This window comes from Hakea prostrata, chromosome 3, assembly GCF_041222555.1.
Source record: "Hakea prostrata isolate BN-2017 chromosome 3, UWA_Hpros_2, whole genome shotgun sequence".
Classification (NCBI taxonomy): Eukaryota; Viridiplantae; Streptophyta; class Magnoliopsida; order Proteales; family Proteaceae; genus Hakea; species Hakea prostrata.
Window position 1 is genome coordinate 2,298,609 of NC_142602.1, and position 20,028 is coordinate 2,318,636.

A 20,028-nucleotide genomic window follows, 5' to 3' on the forward strand; every position below is an offset into this window, starting at 1 on the left:
GGTTGTGTTTCATCATATTTATGGGAGTAACTCTGTGTGATTCCCTAGCTGGGGCTCTTCTCTCTCGGCGGTGCTTGGCCCCTTCCACTCCTTGGCTCCGACTTTGTCTCGGATGCCTCGGCTGTGCTCGTGCTTCTTCGTGGTTGTTTTTTCCAAAAAAATTCTTCTTTGGACTACTCTTGTTTTTATTTATTTTGGTCAGTCTCTTGAATGAATCTTGGTTTTTTATCCCACCCAGAAAAAATAATAAAATAATAATAATAATAATTAGACATTATGTGAATTTCAGTGATTATATAAGTTTTTTTTTTTTTAGAAAAAGTAACTTGTTATTAGGGGTGGAAACTAAATTAGTAATATATATATATATATATATATATATATATATATATATATATATATATATATATATATATATATATCTATATATGCCAAGTAAGTGCAAACCCAGGACCCTGTGAGAGGCCGAGTATTTAGGGGTAAAGTTTTCGACCATTGATAGCAGAGAACTAGGATTCAGTTCCACCTTATAGGTTGGATCATTGTGTCCAAAAACAAAGAGAAGTTACTTTAGAAGATACTGACTGTAAGTTGCAACCAATTCCCTCGCAGACCTATGAACTGGCATAACATAAAAACTCAACCAAGCTTTTCTCGTAAAATCCCACGTTTCTTATTATACATATTTTTTGGGTGCAACAATTGTTAGAATAAACAATCGAATAGATGAACTTTACAACATTGTAATCTATTATTCCTAAAAGGAAAATAACATATGGCACTGAGAACAGTACTCAATTGACAGATATTGAACAATTACAAATAATGAATTGGAAAGCAAAATGCTGCCACAGATGTTGCTGATGCTAACAAGTGCTGTCCATGAAATCCAACAATAAGTCTCCAACCATACCTCTATCAGGCATGGTACCTGCGGCACCATAGATGGGTGCAAGCCCTCCCTTAATTGGACCAGGGTTCTCTTTCACCTGAAAAACAGAGTAGTTAAATAGGATGGTGCTTTTGTTGATCTGAATTTCCTCCTAAAATTACTTTAGAATACAATATGTAGCTTATCATGTCTTCCCCTAGCTAAATTTTTCGTGCTAAGTTGTTTGATTTATATGTTAGGTATTGTTTTCTGATTCCTCGCTTCTTTATATGACATGCATGTCGCACTTCGAGGCAAATGCCTCGTGTTTTAGCCTCTACCAGATAACTTTACCATGTCTTTTGAAAGACTAGGATCCTATCCATCGGATTTAAAACTCATTTGATGGCCTGTAATTTCTTCAGCAATTCAGTCAATAAAATATTCTGCTTGAAACTATTTGTGGACAAAATTCCATTGAAGTGGGGCATCTTTTAACACTCAAATCAGAAGAGATGACATACAACACCATTACTACTTTATCAACACCTTCACTTAGAATCAGTTGCAAAAAGAAAAAAAGAGTGACTTACAGTTCGCACAGATTCTTGCAAATCTCTGAGGAAGTCTTCCACAACAGGTACATGTTGAAGGGTCACGCAGATATGAATGCTGCATAATTGCACATGGAAGTGAACTCTTTAACTTTCTTGTCAAGTAAAGCTATCAATACAATGAAAACTAAACTTCCACATCCAATTCAAGTGCCTGCAACTATTTCTTACCCTTAACATCAGAAAGGAGAAAAATTGTTTCACAAATTTGGTCATGAATTCAGGATACGAACCAAACCCAAATAATTGTTCATTGGTTATGCCTCAGGCTGTTTATTTTCGAACAGCCTTCCAATTCTGCCCTGTGATCTCATTATGTGGTCATTTTGACTATTAAAGAAATGGGGAACACCTTAGATAGCCCATCACATGTTAAAACTTGGTAGCCCATCAGGTAGAAAATTCCTTCTCAAGTTTTCTACAAAGAAAAAAAAAAAAAAAAAAAAAGAGAGAGGAGATACCAAAGACATGATAATGTCCCTGGCCGATTTGTCCAATGGGGCAATTTTGGTGGACAAAACAAAGTTAGGTAACGATCAAATGTAATTAGATTGAAGTATGGAGGATGAAGTGGAGGTTATTTTAAGGATTGTTTTATCCACACATCCCAATAATACTCTAAATTGTTTGTATGGCAGCTAACAGACCAATAATGATGTATGGAGCCAAATGTTGCATGGGCAAAAAATAACATATCCAGGGGGGAGGGGGAGGGGGGGGGGGAAAGAAATTGCATAGATGAGGTCACTCTGGTATAACTGGTCTTGCAGTGTATTAGCCATGTGGTTTCAAATCTCAAAAAATGTTTACCTGTTAGGCTTCTGCAACGCATTCAAGTGCCAACCTCTGGAGGACATTATGTCATTGACCTCAAATATGTTTATACAATTTGAACCAAAGGCTACAATAGTCATATCTGGCCTCCCAACAATAAATAGCTCAGGGATCTCCTTTATTCTGCAAGCAAGCAACATGTGATTTGGAGTTATGGAGAGTTGGAACACCACTGACTGTTCAAGAGATAATGTGTCTTACCCTTTCTGTATTCTCTTTGATGTCTCCATGATCTCTCTTGTGCACTCCAAATACCCTGAAAAATGTAGAAGGATCAGATTACACATTATACATGACAGTTGATGAAAATAAGGAAACCAGAAACATTGACGAATGAACTCAAATTTTCCAAAGAGGAACAAAAGGATATTTGCATTCATTCACCTTCTTGCCCTAGAGACATCATGGCTGCCCAAGCACCTGCAATCAATCCTCCAGGCCTGCTTCCAGCAATGGTAGGAGAAACATAAAGCCCTCCAGACCATTCAGTTACTGTTGAACATAGAATGGTATAAGATACTCAAGTGAACAGGGAATCAAGAAAATTGCACAGTACTTTCCTGATGAAACATTTCAAAACAAATTAAAAAGCAAGACAAACCACTTAAGTTCAGAACCAAAATTTTAATATGTTTCCAGTCACACCTAAATAGTCAACCCCATTAAAGCCTTTCTTTTTTTTTGGGGTGGGGGGAGGAAGATTTGTGGGGTGGAAGAGGATTCCAGCTCATTTCAAGGTAAACCCATCTCCTATGTACTATAATAGAGAAGAGATTAATCACGACAATATGGATTTAGGGTTTAGACCCCACCATGAAGCACTCAATCAGTAATAGAGGATATTTGTAATATAAATTTCAGAGAGCTTCAGAAGTTCAAATTCCAGCATGGTTTCCCACAAGAAATCAAGTCGCTGGCTGCATTCAATTAGGCCTAAAACTCACATCATTCCAATTGTTGGGAGAAAAATATCCCCCTTTAGAGGCTCTTCACCTTTTTATGGTAGAACATAATTATATCTTTTATTTCTTCATCCTTTTGGTCTCTTTAGTTGAAATTGAAAGGTCAGGTAAGACGAAAAGTAGTAGATCAAACACAGAATCAGTAGCGAATGAAGATTGTAAAGTGTGCTTCTCAGCTCCATGAATTAGGCAGGTGAAGATATTCTGCACTCTCCAAGTATTCAGAATTCTTATGGCCAATTACTTGAGGGCTTTCTGCTCACTCTCAAACAAGTGCATATTGTGCTGGATATGATGCCAAGGAGATTGTCAACCATTTAATTGTCTGGCAATGGCCAGATTTCCCCATCTAATAACCAATCCTTAAATTTGAACTTATAATTCCTTAACATGTGAATCAAAGTGACCCACATTTTACTGGACCAGCAAACAAGGATCTCAGGTAGCCAGATCATTCTATCCCATCTTTGCTTCATTCAACACTGATCACTTGCAGTCCACAGGTGAACAGGTAGATAATTAAAATACAATGGCATTCGACTGATAATTATACATAACCAAAATATTTTGTATGCACGATTAAGAAAGAGAGCTTACCAGCAACAAATTGGTGCTGTAGATGTGGAGCATTGAAACACGTCAAACATGAAAAACAAGGAAAAGATGAGAATCCCGTGCAAATTCAAGAAAAGAAGAAAAAGAAAAAAAGGTAGAAAATTGGAAATTTAATCAATAAGTAAAGTAATAACATAGGAAGCACATATATACAAATTTGACAGCCTCAGTGTACTCTACATCATGACATGATGCAGCTTGTGTTCCTGTTGATAATCTATCATATGTAGAAGGCAAACAGTACAGTAAAACAAACTGGTAGCATACATTATGCTTCACTGTATCCTTCACTAGTTATGGTTCAGGAACTCACTCTCATATAAGAAGATTCAATGACAAGATGCAGATAATTGTGATATCATAAAATGCTAAGTAACACAAAACCCTTGTGAGCCAATTATTGCCCAACAAACATTTATATATGACCATGAAGTGTCATAATGTTGTACAGTTGTGCAGGAGAGGAAGGTCTAGGGGGTTGGGAGGAACCTTCTTCCTAATCCTCATCTTTTGTTTGACAAGGAACAAAGTGTACTCAAACTATTTGTCTCATGCACTGAAGTCTAGAAAGGAGAGATTGAAGGTACTTTCTGATACTAGTGTCAGAGTAAAAATAATCAGAACCCACTATTGGATAGGTCCTAGTGCTCAGCCATCACTATGCTAGGAATCAGTATGATCTAATTATCTAAATCAGGAATTTTAATTGGATTCCAATTGAATATCAAGACTTAGATGACCACCGATTATCCAATCAGATGTGAATCCTATTTCATACAATAGATGCATGCCCTAAAGAAGTACTAGCATACATAAATAAGCTCCTCCTTGATATCATAGTCACAGGGCAAATGAAACTGAATCAAATAATTTGTTTCAAACAGCAACAACCATACAATATACTACTATAAACCAACCCCAAAAAATACAATGATAATAATAATAAATACTTGTTATTCTTATATTAAGAGTGACACAGAAAAATTGCAGTCAATTCAAGTAAACAAGGATTTCTTTTCAACAAATCAAGAATTTACCTTTCTAATTTCATGGTTCCTGTACAGGACAATGCTCGTTCCTTTGGGAGCCAAACCATACTTATGCACATCTGCAGATATCGATGTTACTCCTTCAACAGAAAAATCAAAAGCTGGAATTGGGTACCTGGAATTAAGGTAGGCACATGTGCATACACAAAAGAAGGGGGAAAAAAATTGCAAGTCAGAAATGATGGAGAATAATGGGAAATACCATTAGTAACAAATAAAAGAGTCATGAATCAGTGAACAAAGTCTTTCCAAGTACATGCGAAGAAAAAAGTTCATAGGCATGTATGTTGCCTACACCATCTCATTCACTTTCAAATTCATGCAAAAGTAAGTAATTTTACTTTCTAGCAGAATCACAAGTTTCACAGATCTGGGAAGAATTCCATAATTCACAGATTTGATACTTTCAAGGGCTTTACTGATTAACTAAGAAGTGAATCCATACAGTAATCTCAACATTTCAAGGCGGGGTCAACTGAACAAATACCATGCCGCTTGGCACAAGGGAAGACTTGGTATATAATCAGACAAGTAGATTTTCATTTCAATCTAACATTTCCACCTGTTGGATGTTGAATTGGATTTATTAAAAAAAAAAAATTCTAATTGAAGAATGGGTACAAAAGGGCCAGTTCAAGGAATCAGGAAAAAAAGAAGCCCATAGGGTTGGGCCACTGACACATAGCATATATAGGAATTATCACCCATCCAACAGTTAGAATGACCTAGAAAAGCCCTGGAATGGGCCTCCTCAACTATCGATTAGGTTCCTCGCCTAAACGAATGACGTAAAATTTCACATGAATATTGATGATGTAATGTAAGGCTGGATCACCAGGGACCTAGCCCCATTCAAGTCACCTCTCTTTTTCTCTTTTGTGTGTGGCTATGTCCGACGTGATGCTCCAAGAAAATAAACCAAGTGAGAGAAAGCATTAGATCAAACCCAAAGGCTCTTGTTTTAGTGATTCAACCAAACATGGTACTGAGGCATGCTTCAATCTACATTTGAATCCTAAGCATTTACTCCGACAGGATTTGGGATTGATTTCAATAACAATCAGATCAAATTATCATCTATATGAAAGCGCAGTGACATTTTTACCAATTTGAACTCAAATATCCCTATCAACTACCATCCCCCCGAAATTCAAGCATTGAAGAACCCAATCAGGTGGGGAAAAGTTACTCTTATACCATGTTTCATAATCATTGCCCTAATAAGAGAACAATGAGGAGAGTATTCAGAGATCATTAAGGCCTTTTTGTCTGTATCACATTATCTGCGATGAAAAAGATAGTAGACAAATTTAAAGAATATGAGAAGCAAATAAGTGCATCCAAACTAATCTTGAACAAGCAAGAATCACAAACAACCATCTAAACAACAGCAACCATTTACATATCAACAGTAGCTGAGCCAACGTGAGGGGTTGAAGTCCAAAGGAGCATACCCCAGCTTACGAGCAAAAGGCAATACAAAGCCTCCCAGGCACAGATCAACATGGAAACAGATTCCAAAACTTGACGCCAATTTACCAAGTTCCTGCACGATAATTAGGTAAGTGGAAAGGACATCAAATCTACAGATAATTTTTTTTTGGGGTAAAACTCAGCGCTGAAGAACCACATAGCAAAAAATATGTAAAACTACAGCATGTCAAAACTCACATACTTCAATGGGATCAATGATGCCATGTGGATAACCAGGTGCAGATCCAACTATCTGAGAATACATGAATCCAAGTTATTTGATGCAAACTTGTAAATGTGTAAAAACAAACTTAATGATGACAGCATGATAACAAAGATGACTGGTGAAAAAAATTGGGGCTAACTTCATATTACATCACCAATTCAATCAAAGGCAACGGCCATCTGCCATGGCATGTAGCCAATACCTGAGCAGGTCTGAGGTCTGAAGGCCAAGTTCATATTTCCCAAGTATATGTCTTCTTATAAATGCTTAAAATTAATGACATGTGGACAATCCAAGACTGCTTTTCAGGTATGGCTCCATAAACACGTGGCAGCAATAGGTTGCCTTGGACTGTGAGGTCTGCTTATTGCCAAGGCGACACCTTAAGAAAAGTCCTAACATTTGAATCTTCCAAGAGAGACAAAATTAGCCCATACCAAAATTGTGTTCTTGTTAATATGTTGTTTAATTGCTTTGACATCTGCTTGAAACTCCTTATTGACAGCAACACGCCACAGCTTGATATTGAAATATTGTGCAGCCTTGTCATATGCTGAGTGTGCTGAGATGGGTATAATCCTATATTAGGAAGAACCATAGTAAGTACGAAGCATCTACAGTGTAAGAATGCTTTCACACTATACTGAAGCCAAAAAATACAACCCACATTTCAGGTCTCTTGATTCCCTTCTTCATTTTCATATAGTCACGTGAGGATTTTACAGCTAACAAAATGCTTTCAGTCCCTCCAGATGTCATATTGCCACAAATCTGTCCTCCAGAAGTCTTCTCCTTACTGCCGAGTAATGCAGCTGTCATTGCAACCACTTCACCTTCAAAGTGTACGATACTTTGGAATACATCCATATGCAATGGGTTGGTATGGGAAAACCTGAAATATTTTAACTAACGAATTGAGAGTTTTACACCAATAAATAGGATAAATGGTTACAATTACAGGTCATAGATTTCAATTTCAGATCATAATATGAAGGCAATCTTATATGCTAAAATTTGAACTCTAAAGAATATAATACTATTGCCCATGTAACCACAAATCTATTTTAAACACTCTCATCAAGAAGGATTCTTCACCACACAACGCCTAAAGTTATGCAGACTTCTATTTGTTGACCAGCACACATATAAGCGCTGGGCTTCAAAAATTCTAAACACAATAGGAACTCCAAAATGTAAAAAAATACGAATAATTAATAGTACCATCTCCCACTAACATTGAATATGCTTCATTTATCAATGAAAAGTGCCTCTCAGATTCATTTCCTCCAATGTATCTGCATCACAAGAGAAAACTTATAAGCACAATAAGAATCTAGAACAAATAAAAAAAGCTGTTATCAGATGTTTCAGATATCACTGATACAACTCAATTCAATGCTATCAAAATTGCATGTATCCTATTTTGCCAATCAAGTCTATCCAATGTCAAACTTGATACCTAAGATATGCATGTCTTTCTCACCACTACATCTAGTCATTTTAGGTGGTTCTGGCTCTTCTAGTTCCCTCAATCATAACTGTGCATGCACCCAGGTAAATGGGAAAAAAAATAATAGAGAGAGAGAGAGAGAGAGAGAGAGAGAGAGAGAGAGAGAGAAGAAGAAGAAGAAGACATACACTGTTCCAGAGCATTTGCCTTGCCAAGCCACGTCAGAAACTTTCTCAAGTTTCATCTTCTCTATGACTCCTGTTCCAAGTCCAGCAGCTGGCAGCTCTGTCAGCCAGCTCTCTCTCTTAGATGTACCATTAGATTGTAACTTCTCTACAACCTGTATAAGCAAAAGGTGAAAAATCAACACAAAAGTTCAACGCATATTGAAAACTGAACCAAAGAAAACGCAGAGATAACAAAGTGTGATAAACTAGTTATTGTATCAATTACACCTAGAATTATCAACATCTAAACATAATAACCACAAGAAAGAGGTCAACATGCCAGGAATCAATAAACCAAGACAAGGCAAATCTTATCAAGCACAGAACTTCTCAAGGATTATGCAGATGAAAGGGACCATTGAGGAAGGCATCAAGATTGTAAATATGTTTGGTCATGAGAAAGTAAAGAGTTGAGGCATAATGACCAGGTAGTGGATGGACCTCACTGGGCAAATTACCAGCTTGGCAAGGTAATTGGCTGGATCATGAAGCACACTAAGAGGGCATCACCACCTTTTCCAAATAACACATGATAACCCAGACATTCCATTTCCATGAAGACATCATGTGACAAAATATTATCTCCACAATGACAAAGTAGACATTACTACTAATTGTTTTTCTGGGGGGAAAATCACAAAGAGAACCATCCACTATTGGCAACACCTCCAAACCTAAACCACCCAATTAATCCTTCTCGGGAGACTACCAGGCTCAAGTTGGGATACGTTTTGCTAAATGAGGGCTCAATAAATGTCAACATACAGCATGCTAGGTACGGATGAGATAAGACCTAAAAAGACAGGAATTTTTAATAAAATTCATCTATGCCAGTAAAGTGTTACATCCCCTAAGACTAAATACTAAGAATAGTTTACTTGGTTGAGATTTACATGTCTGGTCTAAATACCCAACAACAGGCTTATCCTTGGATTAGAACTTTATAAAAGAATCGAATAATTGCTTCAACGTGAAAAAACCATCATCAATGAAGCTACGTTAGGATTGCAACTAGGGACCTCTGATAAAGTAGTAAAGAGTTCGAACACAATTCGGAAGCTACAGAAGAAAAGGAGAATCAAGAGATTGGTGGGGTAGTTGAAACAGAGTGGAACTATACTCAGATGCTCTGATTTTCCATAATTTAGTGTTACCTTCCAGCATGTACATATTGTGAGAACTATACTATTTTGGAATCAAGGTTGTGCTTTGGTCTAAGAGATTTTCAGGGTGGCGTCAGTTAGTCAGATTCTGAATTTCGGTATCAAATTCATATCAGATGCTATAAAGACCAGATTAGAACAGAATATACACCAAAATAGCAGCCGACGAGGCCTCTTCAGAGGTGCAAAAGTCATCAATTAAGCAGATGTTTCCACTAATACTTTAAAAAGCCGACATTACAAGAAAAATTTTCTGCCCAAACTAAAGTAGACCCAGGTGCTCCACATTTCAGCACTCCCCCGGAAAATGAATTTCAAGTAGTTACCGCGTGAAACACATTTAAACATGATTTTTTCTAACAAAGTAGTCATTCCCTACCTTGTGTTGCTTGAAGACGGGCTTCTTCTCTTTTTGGTGCAAAGTTAAATTAATCACTCTAAAATTTATTCCTGTCGATATTGGAATGGATTTAACGGTGACTGCAACCCAAAATACGACAAATGAAAATAAAGATGCTTTCACAAAAAGGAAAGGGAAAAAAAAAATGCAAAACTAAATGGCTAACCTTCCGTTTCTCGGCTTCGATGTACTTATTAACGCCAGGAAGCAACCTGTGTTTCGTTCGAAATTTAACGAAGAACAAAGCTATGGACGTGAGAATAATTGGCATCAAACTAGACGATTAAAAAGAAATGGAGGGCGTATTAAATAAAGACTAGTTCGAAAGCAAAATAAAAAATGAAGCATTTGAAGAATTGAAATAACAAGGAAGTATTACTTGATGGAATCCATAAGAAACCCCAGAAGAGCAGCTTTTAGTCCTTTTTCTTGAACATGTAGAAGAACTGACTGAAGAATCCATGCAACGAAAAAAGCCAGCGGAGGAGTTATTAACAGAGTAATAGGTTCATACTGAGATAGGAATGAATTCGCCGAGACTCTGAAAAGATGCAGGGAAGAATGAAGTGGCGAAATAACGGATGAAAATTCCATTGAACAAGAGAGATAGTAGAACAGAAAAGCTGAATCAGATGAGAAAAACGAACTTCAAAGAAGGGAGGGGGGGAGTGAAACAGCTTTAATTTAACTGTTTTCGCGTTTATAATACGCTTTCTGTAACTTGACGGATTAGAATGTAAATGCGGAGTACCAGCAGTTCCGTCTCGCATGTAGTTGAAAACGAGAAGGACGGTCGATCTCGACCGTCGGCAGCACGTGGAGGGTGGTGACTGTTCCGGACACGCGCCCTAAAAGAGCGTGCTGGGACCAGGATATTGTTCTGCGACGCGCGCCATGGGAAGTGGGACCATCACACTGGTAAAACGAGTCGCCTTGTAAGATCTTGCTGCAAGCCTGCATGGGTGAGGTGACGACGACCTTCAGCGTCTCGTTGCGCCTCACGCAATCTCACTTGCGTGAGGACTGAAGAGAAGAGACGTATGTTCACTTTTTCGGTAATCATTTATCATGTCATTGCCGTTGCGTCTGTGCATCTCTTACCCGAAGAGTGCCGACAATGTTTCCTATTTTTGCGAGCTGATAAATTGGGATGTCAAAGGTGATTAAACGGAGCCCAGCCCGGCCCACGAAGAATTGGGTTGCAACTCTTGAATATCTCCCCCAGTTCTGGGTTCCCATTGTTCAGTAATTGGGCCTTGTAAGCTAAATTCTCTTGGTTCAAGTAGCCTTTGAGAATGAGCCTTACCGGTTAGTTGGGCCATAAATGGGTCATAGAAAAGATTGTGATCTCTGGTTAAATAGGATTTACTGTTTGATAAATATATTTTTTTTTTTGGGGTAAAGTGTTTGATAAATGTTGAGATATCACATACACACCAGAGTTCTACGTCGAGTATTCATTTTTCCCTTTGTTATTCATCAATGCTACACTCCATTCCAGACTACTAGGCTATGGAAACATGAGCCTTGACCACCTCCCAACAAGGCCAGTAGGCCACAATGTGTTTCCCTAAGGTTTTTCCAACACAAAAAAGTGGTGGAGCCCACCTATGAATGCGAATAAAATAAATCAATACATGGGATTTCATTTGATCTGATATAAGCCCCATCACTATTATGTGGTGAGAAAACGGCAGGAGAAGACATTGTTTTTTCCTAACAAAAAGATGATCCGAACTTTGAAAATATCAACAGTCAATTACAAAATCAAACGAGAACTTTTCCCACCTCATTCCTCATTATAATGGAGCTTGACTGGGTGGGCTAAATTGGGCTTGCAATCTGCCACCTAATAGGCAGAAATCCACGTTGGAAATGATTTAATAACATAGTTATTCTTTTCATTTCATATAATTTTTAATTGGATACATAAACGGGGTCAGAAGCCCAAAGAAACAAACTACTCAAGAGTAAGTGTATGGCCATGGGTGTTAATTCATCACGAAAATTATTTGTCGAAACAGAAACCAAGCTGTTTATACAATATCATACTTTATTGAATAAATAATTAAACATAATCTTGAACCAGGCAAAGGCTCATGAAGATGAAGCCAAAGTTGATTTGAGGCCAAAATGGCATGTAACGAACTGATCAGGAATTTCCACATATCAGTACATTCTACATTCCTATCACCCACCGGTCTCATCCAATTTGCCTTGTCGAGTCATAATTCGTGAACCACATCATCGGGGTTAAAGCAAACCTTGAACATTTGACTTTGTGATTTGGCCAAAAAAAAAAAAAAAGGAACGTTTGACTTTCTAGTACAAATCATCAAAAGACAACAACCAGAAGCTCAAAGCAACAAACTGGCTTAATGGTAACAGATGTTGGTGATTCAAAAGCCGATTCCGTTTTTGGCCCCTCCGTCCCACCAACCCATTTGGTATCAAAACAGTCTGTCGAATCCCATCCAAGAAAGAAAGCCTGCTTCTGCAAGGGAAGGTTGGTGACGAATTGACGGTTGCTAGCAAATAATGTGACATGTAATAAATACTAAATAAATCAGGCATAAATAGAAAGCAATATTGACTCATAGCTAATACTGGGCAGGTTCTTCCACAGGATTTATATTGGCTACCGCTTGGTCCTGCCTGCGTCTGAAAAGTTCAGAAAAACGCGTTTGTTGGTCATCCATCGCTAGTTTGCGGTGAAATTCTCTGGGCTCGGTGATTGGATTGGTCTCAGCTTCCATTAATGGCAACTCCGGGGAAGAAGGTTTTGCTGACTACCAGTGGCGATGATATTTCGCTTAACATTGCCCATCATTTAGCGAAGCGCGGCTGCAGGTTTAAACTTTCTTATCTTTTGAGTTCTTCCCTCCCTCGATCTCTTGTTTTATTTCTCCCAAATTAACCCTTTTTATATGGTTATATCTTGTTTTTATTAGGTTAGTTTTGATGGGAGATGAAAGTCTTCTTCAGAGCGTTGCGGCTAAGATGGCACAATCTCTCGACGGAGGGGCTGGATTGATCGAGGTGGTCGGGGTCGATACGAAGGATGGGAGTGAGGCTCGGTTTGATGAGGCAGTTGATAAAGCGTGGAAGATCTTGGGGAAATTCGATGCTTTTGTCCATTGCTTTCACCATGAGGGTACATCCCTTAAGCCTCTGTCCTGGTTTGATTTTGGGTTAGAAGAGTATAGTGATTTACGTTACCCGTGTTAAATTAGTTGTTCTTTTTTAAAGATACAGCTTTCTTTTTTCTTATTCCGGTCAATATAATTCATCTTACTCGTAGATTGCTAGTCAATTGGTCGTTCTCTTGTTAATATTTGTATTAGTCGCTAGTCGTAGATTGCTAATCAATTTACTCTGGATTCATCACGTCAATATTTTCGTCTGAGGCACCTTGTCTATTGTCGTCGTTTAAAATTAAAGCTGCAGTTGAAAAAAAAAATCAAAAATCAAAATCCATAGATTTTTAGCAACAGATATTGATATTTTATCCTGTTGTACTATCTTGTTAATGTTTTCTTAGTTGGTAGAAATTCACAGTTAATTTAAAGGTTATTTATCTGTAAAGTTTCTTTCACTGGTATTTCCAGCAAGAAAGTTTAATTGCTCTGGTGCATTAGCAGCAATGGCGGGCAAAAAGATGGGGAAGTCTAATACTGTGGTAAGAAACAAAATCTCTTCTGAAAACTGGGCACTCTGGGAAGCAAATGTAAATACAAGGTGCTAGGACGCTAACCCCAAGGGTTTGGGGTGGATGTGATAGGTGGGAAGGTACACCCTAGTAGTGGATTGTTGGAGGAACATGGAAGCAGCTAGTTGAAGCCAGGGTCAATGTTTAAGGGTAGGGAGCTACAAATTGAATATGATTGATTTTGTTGAACCTAGCAATGTTGCTAGAATGTTTTGGTGTTATTCCCTACGTGGGATCCTATTGCTAGTTTATCTCCCACTAGGTCTCATTGCTTTAAGATTAACAGTGCATTTTAGGGTTAATTAGTTAAGCGACTTAATTTTGTTTTTAATTGTTGCTAAATGTTTAGTTTAGTTGGATTAGAATCCAGTCGTTTTAGTCACTTTTCATTAATTATTTCAGTTCCTGTTTTCAGGTTATTTCACCTCATCAGTTAAGGGTTGCTTGGGCCTTTCTTTTAGTTTTTGGACTCTGTTCTTTAATATTCATTGTAAATTTTGTGAGGGATCTCATAATTGTACACAAATTTTGACTGATGAAAAGGTCTGTCTTTACTGTCTGTTGTGGACTTGTGATTTGCTCTTGCCTTGGGTCCTGATCAAGGTACAACTAGTGTCTCTGATCCAATCAAACTCTTAGCATAAGAGCCCATGTGCCCTTCTCTCCTCTTATAATTTCTTCTGCTAAAGTTTCTGCTTCTGTTGAGATTTCTCTCTAGATTATGCCATAACCTCTGCCTGTGCTTCTTCCATTCGATCTCCATTAGGAATTTCTGATTTGGGGGTGAGTTGCATGCTGGTTTTATTCCTTAGTAATTGATTTTTTCTTCTATCAGATTATATGTTTCAAATTTGGAATCTATAGATTAATTACGGATACTAATCTTTACCAGGGCTCTTTAATATTGATAAGACTGATAATGCAATTCAGTCCAGAGGTTTATCCATTTGAAGATTTTTTTTCTTCTTTCATTCTGTCTGCCCTCAATTTCAGATTTTTTTGAGTACTCGATAGAGTCCTAATATGAGTAGGAATCCTTTGTTGCTTTTCATTGTCGAATTTGATAATTTGTCATTATTGGTCTGGTTTGTTCAAAGTGATACCATATCATCAACCCTATTTTGGAGAGGTGAGGGCAGGGGATTTATGATTCTGCTGTCTGATATTTATTCTGATTTGTGAGTTGACAGGTTTACCTTTCTTAGTCTACCAAGGATTCTTTATTAAATTCTGATCCAACTATTGAATTGGCTCATAGCAAGGTTTACTTCACCAGTGGTAGAAGTCAGCCTGAATTTCAGGCCCTCTTGTTTCTGATCTTGTTATATTAAATTTCTTTCAACAAACTTTATCCTCCCTCTGTTTTTGTTTTACACTGCCACTTCATGTGTTATACCAATTTCTTCTGTCAACAATGAAGACATGTCTTTGAGGACCTCTGAACATGCTGACAAATGACTTATGTCACCTGTTGCAATCTCTACAGCATCATTATTTCTATTGATCTTCCTAATGGGCTGCAGACATATTCAATTTAATATGCTGTAGTAGTTGGGAAGTGCATTTGACTGTGAATTGTAAAAGCAAAGGGCTGATTGTTTTCACTCCAATATACTCATGAAGAAGAAAAGTACTTGAAATTTTATCTGGAAGGATCCATGCAGCATGAACAGTATCAAGTTTTCATTTGAGGAGGGATCTATATGGTTGGTGAGTGCAGTTGCTATTGGTTTGTCTGGTGGGTTTTTCTGGAGAGTGCAGAGATCAAAGAGATTAGCTAGGAAAGTGAAGGTGTTTTTTTTTTTTTAAAGAAAATCTTAACGTGAAGCTTGAACTAAATGCGCTCCTTTAAAAAGCTATTTATTTGAAGGGGATTTCCACAATCTGCTGTTCTTTCTTTGATTTGCAGCTTTGGATGGTATTTTAGTTACTGATGCATCTAACAGTAGTATTTTATCTTATAATTGTCTCCTGTTTCTCAGTGCAGAAACTCTGTTTCTTATCATATGATGCATTGCTACCTGTTTTCTGAAGCTTGGGCAGCAATATTTTTGGTACCTGGGGGTTAGCTGGCTTATGCTGGTATTTTTGCCTAACATTTGAAGGCTCCTGCCTCTGTCTTCTAGAGCATTTGGAGAGATAGGAACACTGTTCTTTCTGGACCATGTGAAGCGGCAATGTTGCTTGATGAAATTTTTGTATTTGATAAATGAATTGGCTGGAGAGGGCAGGCCTCGTTACACTGGTAACATTGCTCTATTGTGGTCTTGTCGTCACTGGTTGAACTCCAAAACAGTCTGTCTACGATGTGTGGGTAATGCTGCATATGTTAATGGCACTCCCTAGAGCCCACTGTGGTAGGAGCATTGTGTAGTGGGTGCGCCAGGGAATTTTCTATGCAAGTCACAACACTTCCCTTCACAGTTTCCAGAGTAATGTTGTCTGGGTACACCACTTTCATATCTTACCAATATGATAAATCTTGATTGGCACTAAGCATTTTATTGTGGTTTTCTACATGCCCTAGAACTCACCATTGATATTTATTTCTGCTTCAGGCTTGGCTAGCAAGGAAATTGTTGTTTGAATACTTGAATGCATCTTTTGTCATTGGGGAATGATACTCCTTTTCCTAGATTGTGTAATTTTTGTAATGCTTATAATTGAGGCTTGTGAAGTATTTGGCCTTCTCTTTTTTTGGAGAAAGAGGATTTGTCATCGCGTGGCTTCTTCTTTTGGATTGCATTCCATTTACATCTGTTTATGTGATTCCATGATCAGGAGTCAGAATCCTAGATTCTCACATTTCTTCATCTATGGTATCATCTAATTCCCAGCCAAATCCACTTTATCCTAGGCAAAGTCCCCCCTCTCATATGAGTTGGAGAAGATATTCAAGCCTCTCCTCTTCATATTACCATACCTTATCTTTTAGTCTCTTGTTTGACCACTTTAGATAGTAGCTTAATTCTACCACTACTCAACTGTTCATCAGGAAACTCTAATGCTAGTCTTTTTTTAATGCATATTTTTTTCTAACTTCCAACTCTTTTTTTCCATTTGACTAGCTTTAGACATGATATTGAGCCTTCCTATATATGATCTAACTATCTAAGTGAACTTCTGTTTTTACAAATTTCCATATTTCTTTACCTCTTACAGTGTAGAATTCTCCACTTCAATCAGGTAATAGTCAACAAGCTTTCTGGAGTCTCTGCTTCTCAGCTCCTACATGGTCCTTCTGGTTGTGTATGGATTCAGTTTTCACCGTATTATGATTTTCTATGATTGTGTGGGTTGTTAATCTTAGTTGAAAGGATATTATAGAAAGCATAAGTAATACAATCAGCCTTATCCCAACTAAATGGGGTTGGCTGTTGGCAAATCACATATTTAGTTGTTAAAATGATGATATGGAGGAGAAGAATTTCTCTATTGATGGACATCATAATCTAATAAAACAATTGATTGATAAAAATGTATGATTTGATCTGCCCTGCTTCATCTTTTGAAGCACGGGTAACATATCTAATTACTGTCCATAAAAAATGATTTGCTGAAGTGAACAAATTGAACTGTGGTATCAAAGGGTAGTACTATATTGTTTGAAAATAATACTAATGACCCTTAATGCATAAATGGAATTGTATGCTGTTTTCAATGATGAAGTTGTCTGTGGTGATATGGACATTTATAGAGTGTAGGGGCTAAATTGACTGCAGTGGTTAGGAGTTCTGTGGTTTAAATCGCAAGAGTTAAAAAAATGTGGTAGGAAAAGGATATGAACTGCTTCTGGTTGATAACCGCAGCCATGGTTTAAACATGGTTGGCAGACGCATGGTGCCAACCCCATATAGTTGAGAAAAAAGCTTTGTTATCTTTCCTTTTCTTTTCCCAGTTATTCCCCCCTTCTCCTTATGCGGGTTTATCAGCTGGAATTTAAAATGTTATTTGTGTGATCTGTAACAGGAAAGAATCAAAATCTTCTTGATGTGGTTGAAGGAGAGTTCCAAAAAATAGTGCAAATTAATTTCATGGCAGCGTGGTTTCTGTTAAAAGCAGTTGGAAAAAGAATGCGAGATTCCAATACAGGAGGCTCCGTTGTATTTCTCACTTCAATCATTGGTGCAGAGAGGGGACTTTATCCAGGCGCTGCTGCATATGGCTCCTGTGCTGCTGCAGTGCAGCAGTTAGTAAGGGTATGGACATTTTTATCTGCATCACTTTATATTCCTTCAAGATTTCAGTTTTTCCTCAGGATATATTAAACTTTCTAAGGTAGTAAGCCAAGTGTGGTGCTTGCAGAAAAAAAGATTTTCAGTTCCTGCCTTGTGTGGAAAAGTTTGACCACTTCAATTAGTAGTTAAGAGAATATGCGTAAATTGGTGCTTAACCTTACTCTTGCCTACATGAAACTGAGGGTGTATTAAATTGTGTTTCAGTAGTTTTGACTTAGAATTCATAGAAAGCTCCTTTTAGAACCACTATTTTTGATCAGATATGCCTTTTCGATATGGCTAGTCCTATCTTGAGAAGTTCTGTTTCTTCATTGTGCACTTGAAGAGACATTTAGGATACATGGTTCACACTGGTTTATCAGTGTTCAAGCATATAGAGTGGGAAGCATCCATTCAGTAGAGCCTCAGCATCCAGTCCCTGGTATTATTCTCCCCAAGGCCCCTAATTTAGCTTGGAATATCTTAAATGCTGAGATGGCCTGTCAAATCTTTCCTTAGGTCCAATATTTAGCTTAATGGTATCGAATATTCATGGCTCAATATAGATCTCAAAGTAATGTGGGTGTCCTATGTCATCAGATCATTTTTCAGTTGCCTAACGTATCTATTATCTATCTTTGCAATTCACAGTTGGCAGCATTAGAGATTGGAAAATACCAGATTAGGGTCAATGGAATTGCCCGTGGTTTGCACTTGGAAGATGAGTTTCCATTATCAGTGGGGAAGGAGAGGGCAGAGAAGGCAGATGCTGACGTGTTGCCACTCATGAGATGGCTTGATGTGAAGAATGACCTTGCATCAACTGTTATCTATTTGATCAGTGATGACTCACGATACATGACTGGGACAACCATTTTTGTCGATGGGGCCCAGTCCATAGTAAGGCCCCGAATGCGATCTTATATGTGAGTTAATGTTCCATTTGTCATAAAATGTCACCTAAGAAGTGTGCATGATGCTACTGATGAAATATGGTGCATTGCAATTGCAAGCAATAACAAATCCTTACGTTTCATTGTTCCCCCCACCCCCCAATTCGTAATTAAGAGAGCAAATAATGCTTCTATTGGATGTGGTATATGTCACTTTTATATAGAATATTTGATGTCTTTTAACTATAAAATTTCTTAGGTGATAAGCACCATTGTTTGTAAATTACAACTCCACGAATTTCTGGGGCAACGCTATTGAAAGTAATGTCTAATATGTGTGCGTTGATGAGCCATTACTAGAACAGTAGGCTGGGCAATCCACACACTTTGCTTGGGCTCGCTTAAGGCCTTTTTCTAATATTCTTCATGGGCTGCAAGCGCTGAATCCACCACTTGGACAGGGGTCCATGCCTTTCTCTTGCACATGCCATCGTTTCTTACTCGCCGGATATATCAGCATAAGTTCCAATGTTTTTTTTCCTAATGTTCAGATTAGTCCCAATTTACCTCCAAAAAAGAAAAGAAAAAATTAAATAAATAAATCCCACAACGGGCTAATGATTTTGACACAGTGCCACACTTAGGTATTACTTCTTCTGGAACTGGGATTTTCTCTTTTTCTTTTTCCGTTTTCTTGTTGAATCTTTTGGCTAGTTGACCGGGTCTGTTGGTTTAATTTCTTATCAAGGAAATGAGAACAGCTTTCTAGAAAGCTTGACTGGATTTGCTACAGTTGAAACTTAAAATCAGATCATTATAATACTACAACAAGGAAGTTAATTACTAAATTTGTGTTCTTTATATTTACTCAGTATACATGTACATTGCAGGAAAAATATCTGCATCTCCTTTTCCAGCTTCAACGACAATACTAGCTTTTGGAGTTTGAATGTAGTTTAAAAAGGAAGAAAACTTGTACCTTTGTCTTCATACAGAAAGTCCAGAATTATACAATTTATCTTTCAGGACTATAACTTAAAATAGAAGGATGCAACCAATTCATCAGTCTTTGGTTTATGTTCCATCCAGTCTTAGAAAGTTGATCCTAGAACCATTCTGAATATTAAATGTTCTCAAATTAAGATCACCTGGCATGATGCATTTCTGAGTTCTCAATATACTAACAGTCAGATATATACAGATTTCTAAGTCTTTATAAATAAATGTCAGCTTTCAAATAGTTGAATGTAACGGTACTTTAGAACATAAAATAACTAAAAGGATCAATCCACACTCATCTAAACTCAACATAAATACCTTATCAA

The 20,028-nt window shown here is 37.6% G+C and overlaps 2 protein-coding genes across 5 annotated transcripts; one reads left to right on the forward strand and one right to left on the reverse strand.

Moving 5' to 3' along the window:
* Positions 1-475: 475 nt before the first annotated feature.
* On the reverse strand, positions 476-10,894 carry LOC149019950 (sphingosine-1-phosphate lyase-like). 3 transcript variants are annotated; one of them, XM_089147945.1, is made up of 16 exons: positions 10,264-10,305; positions 10,051-10,096; positions 9,864-9,934; positions 8,283-8,434; positions 7,880-7,939; positions 7,312-7,536; positions 7,082-7,223; positions 6,621-6,671; positions 6,400-6,491; positions 4,934-5,060; positions 3,879-3,894; positions 2,704-2,811; positions 2,521-2,575; positions 2,296-2,442; positions 1,465-1,543; positions 477-989 (listed from the first exon to the last, which is right to left on the reverse strand). In XM_089147945.1, exons 4-16 carry the CDS (start codon positions 8,336-8,338, stop codon positions 867-869), a joined length of 1,281 nt encoding a protein of 426 aa, XP_089004071.1. In that variant the 5' UTR covers positions 8,339-8,434; positions 9,864-9,934; positions 10,051-10,096; positions 10,264-10,305; the 3' UTR covers positions 477-866. The 3 variants fall into 3 exon arrangements, with proteins under 3 accessions (XP_089004070.1, XP_089004071.1, XP_089004073.1); XM_089147947.1 differs by having other exon boundaries at positions 9,864-9,964; positions 10,264-10,288; XM_089147944.1 differs by lacking the exon at positions 9,864-9,934 and having other exon boundaries at positions 476-989; positions 10,264-10,894.
* A 1,404-nt stretch (positions 10,895-12,298) lies between these two features.
* Positions 12,299-19,305, forward strand: LOC149019951 (NAD(P)-binding Rossmann-fold superfamily protein). 2 transcript variants are annotated; one of them, XM_089147949.1, is made up of 5 exons: positions 12,299-12,390; positions 12,511-12,734; positions 12,836-13,038; positions 17,563-17,792; positions 18,462-19,305. In XM_089147949.1, the coding sequence occupies exons 2-5, from the start codon at positions 12,643-12,645 to the stop codon at positions 18,738-18,740; spliced, it is 804 nt and encodes a 267-aa protein (XP_089004075.1). In that variant the 5' UTR covers positions 12,299-12,390; positions 12,511-12,642; the 3' UTR covers positions 18,741-19,305. The 2 variants fall into 2 exon arrangements, with proteins under 2 accessions (XP_089004075.1, XP_089004074.1); XM_089147948.1 differs by having other exon boundaries at positions 12,314-12,390; positions 12,499-12,734.
* The last annotated feature ends 723 nt before the right edge of the window (positions 19,306-20,028 follow it).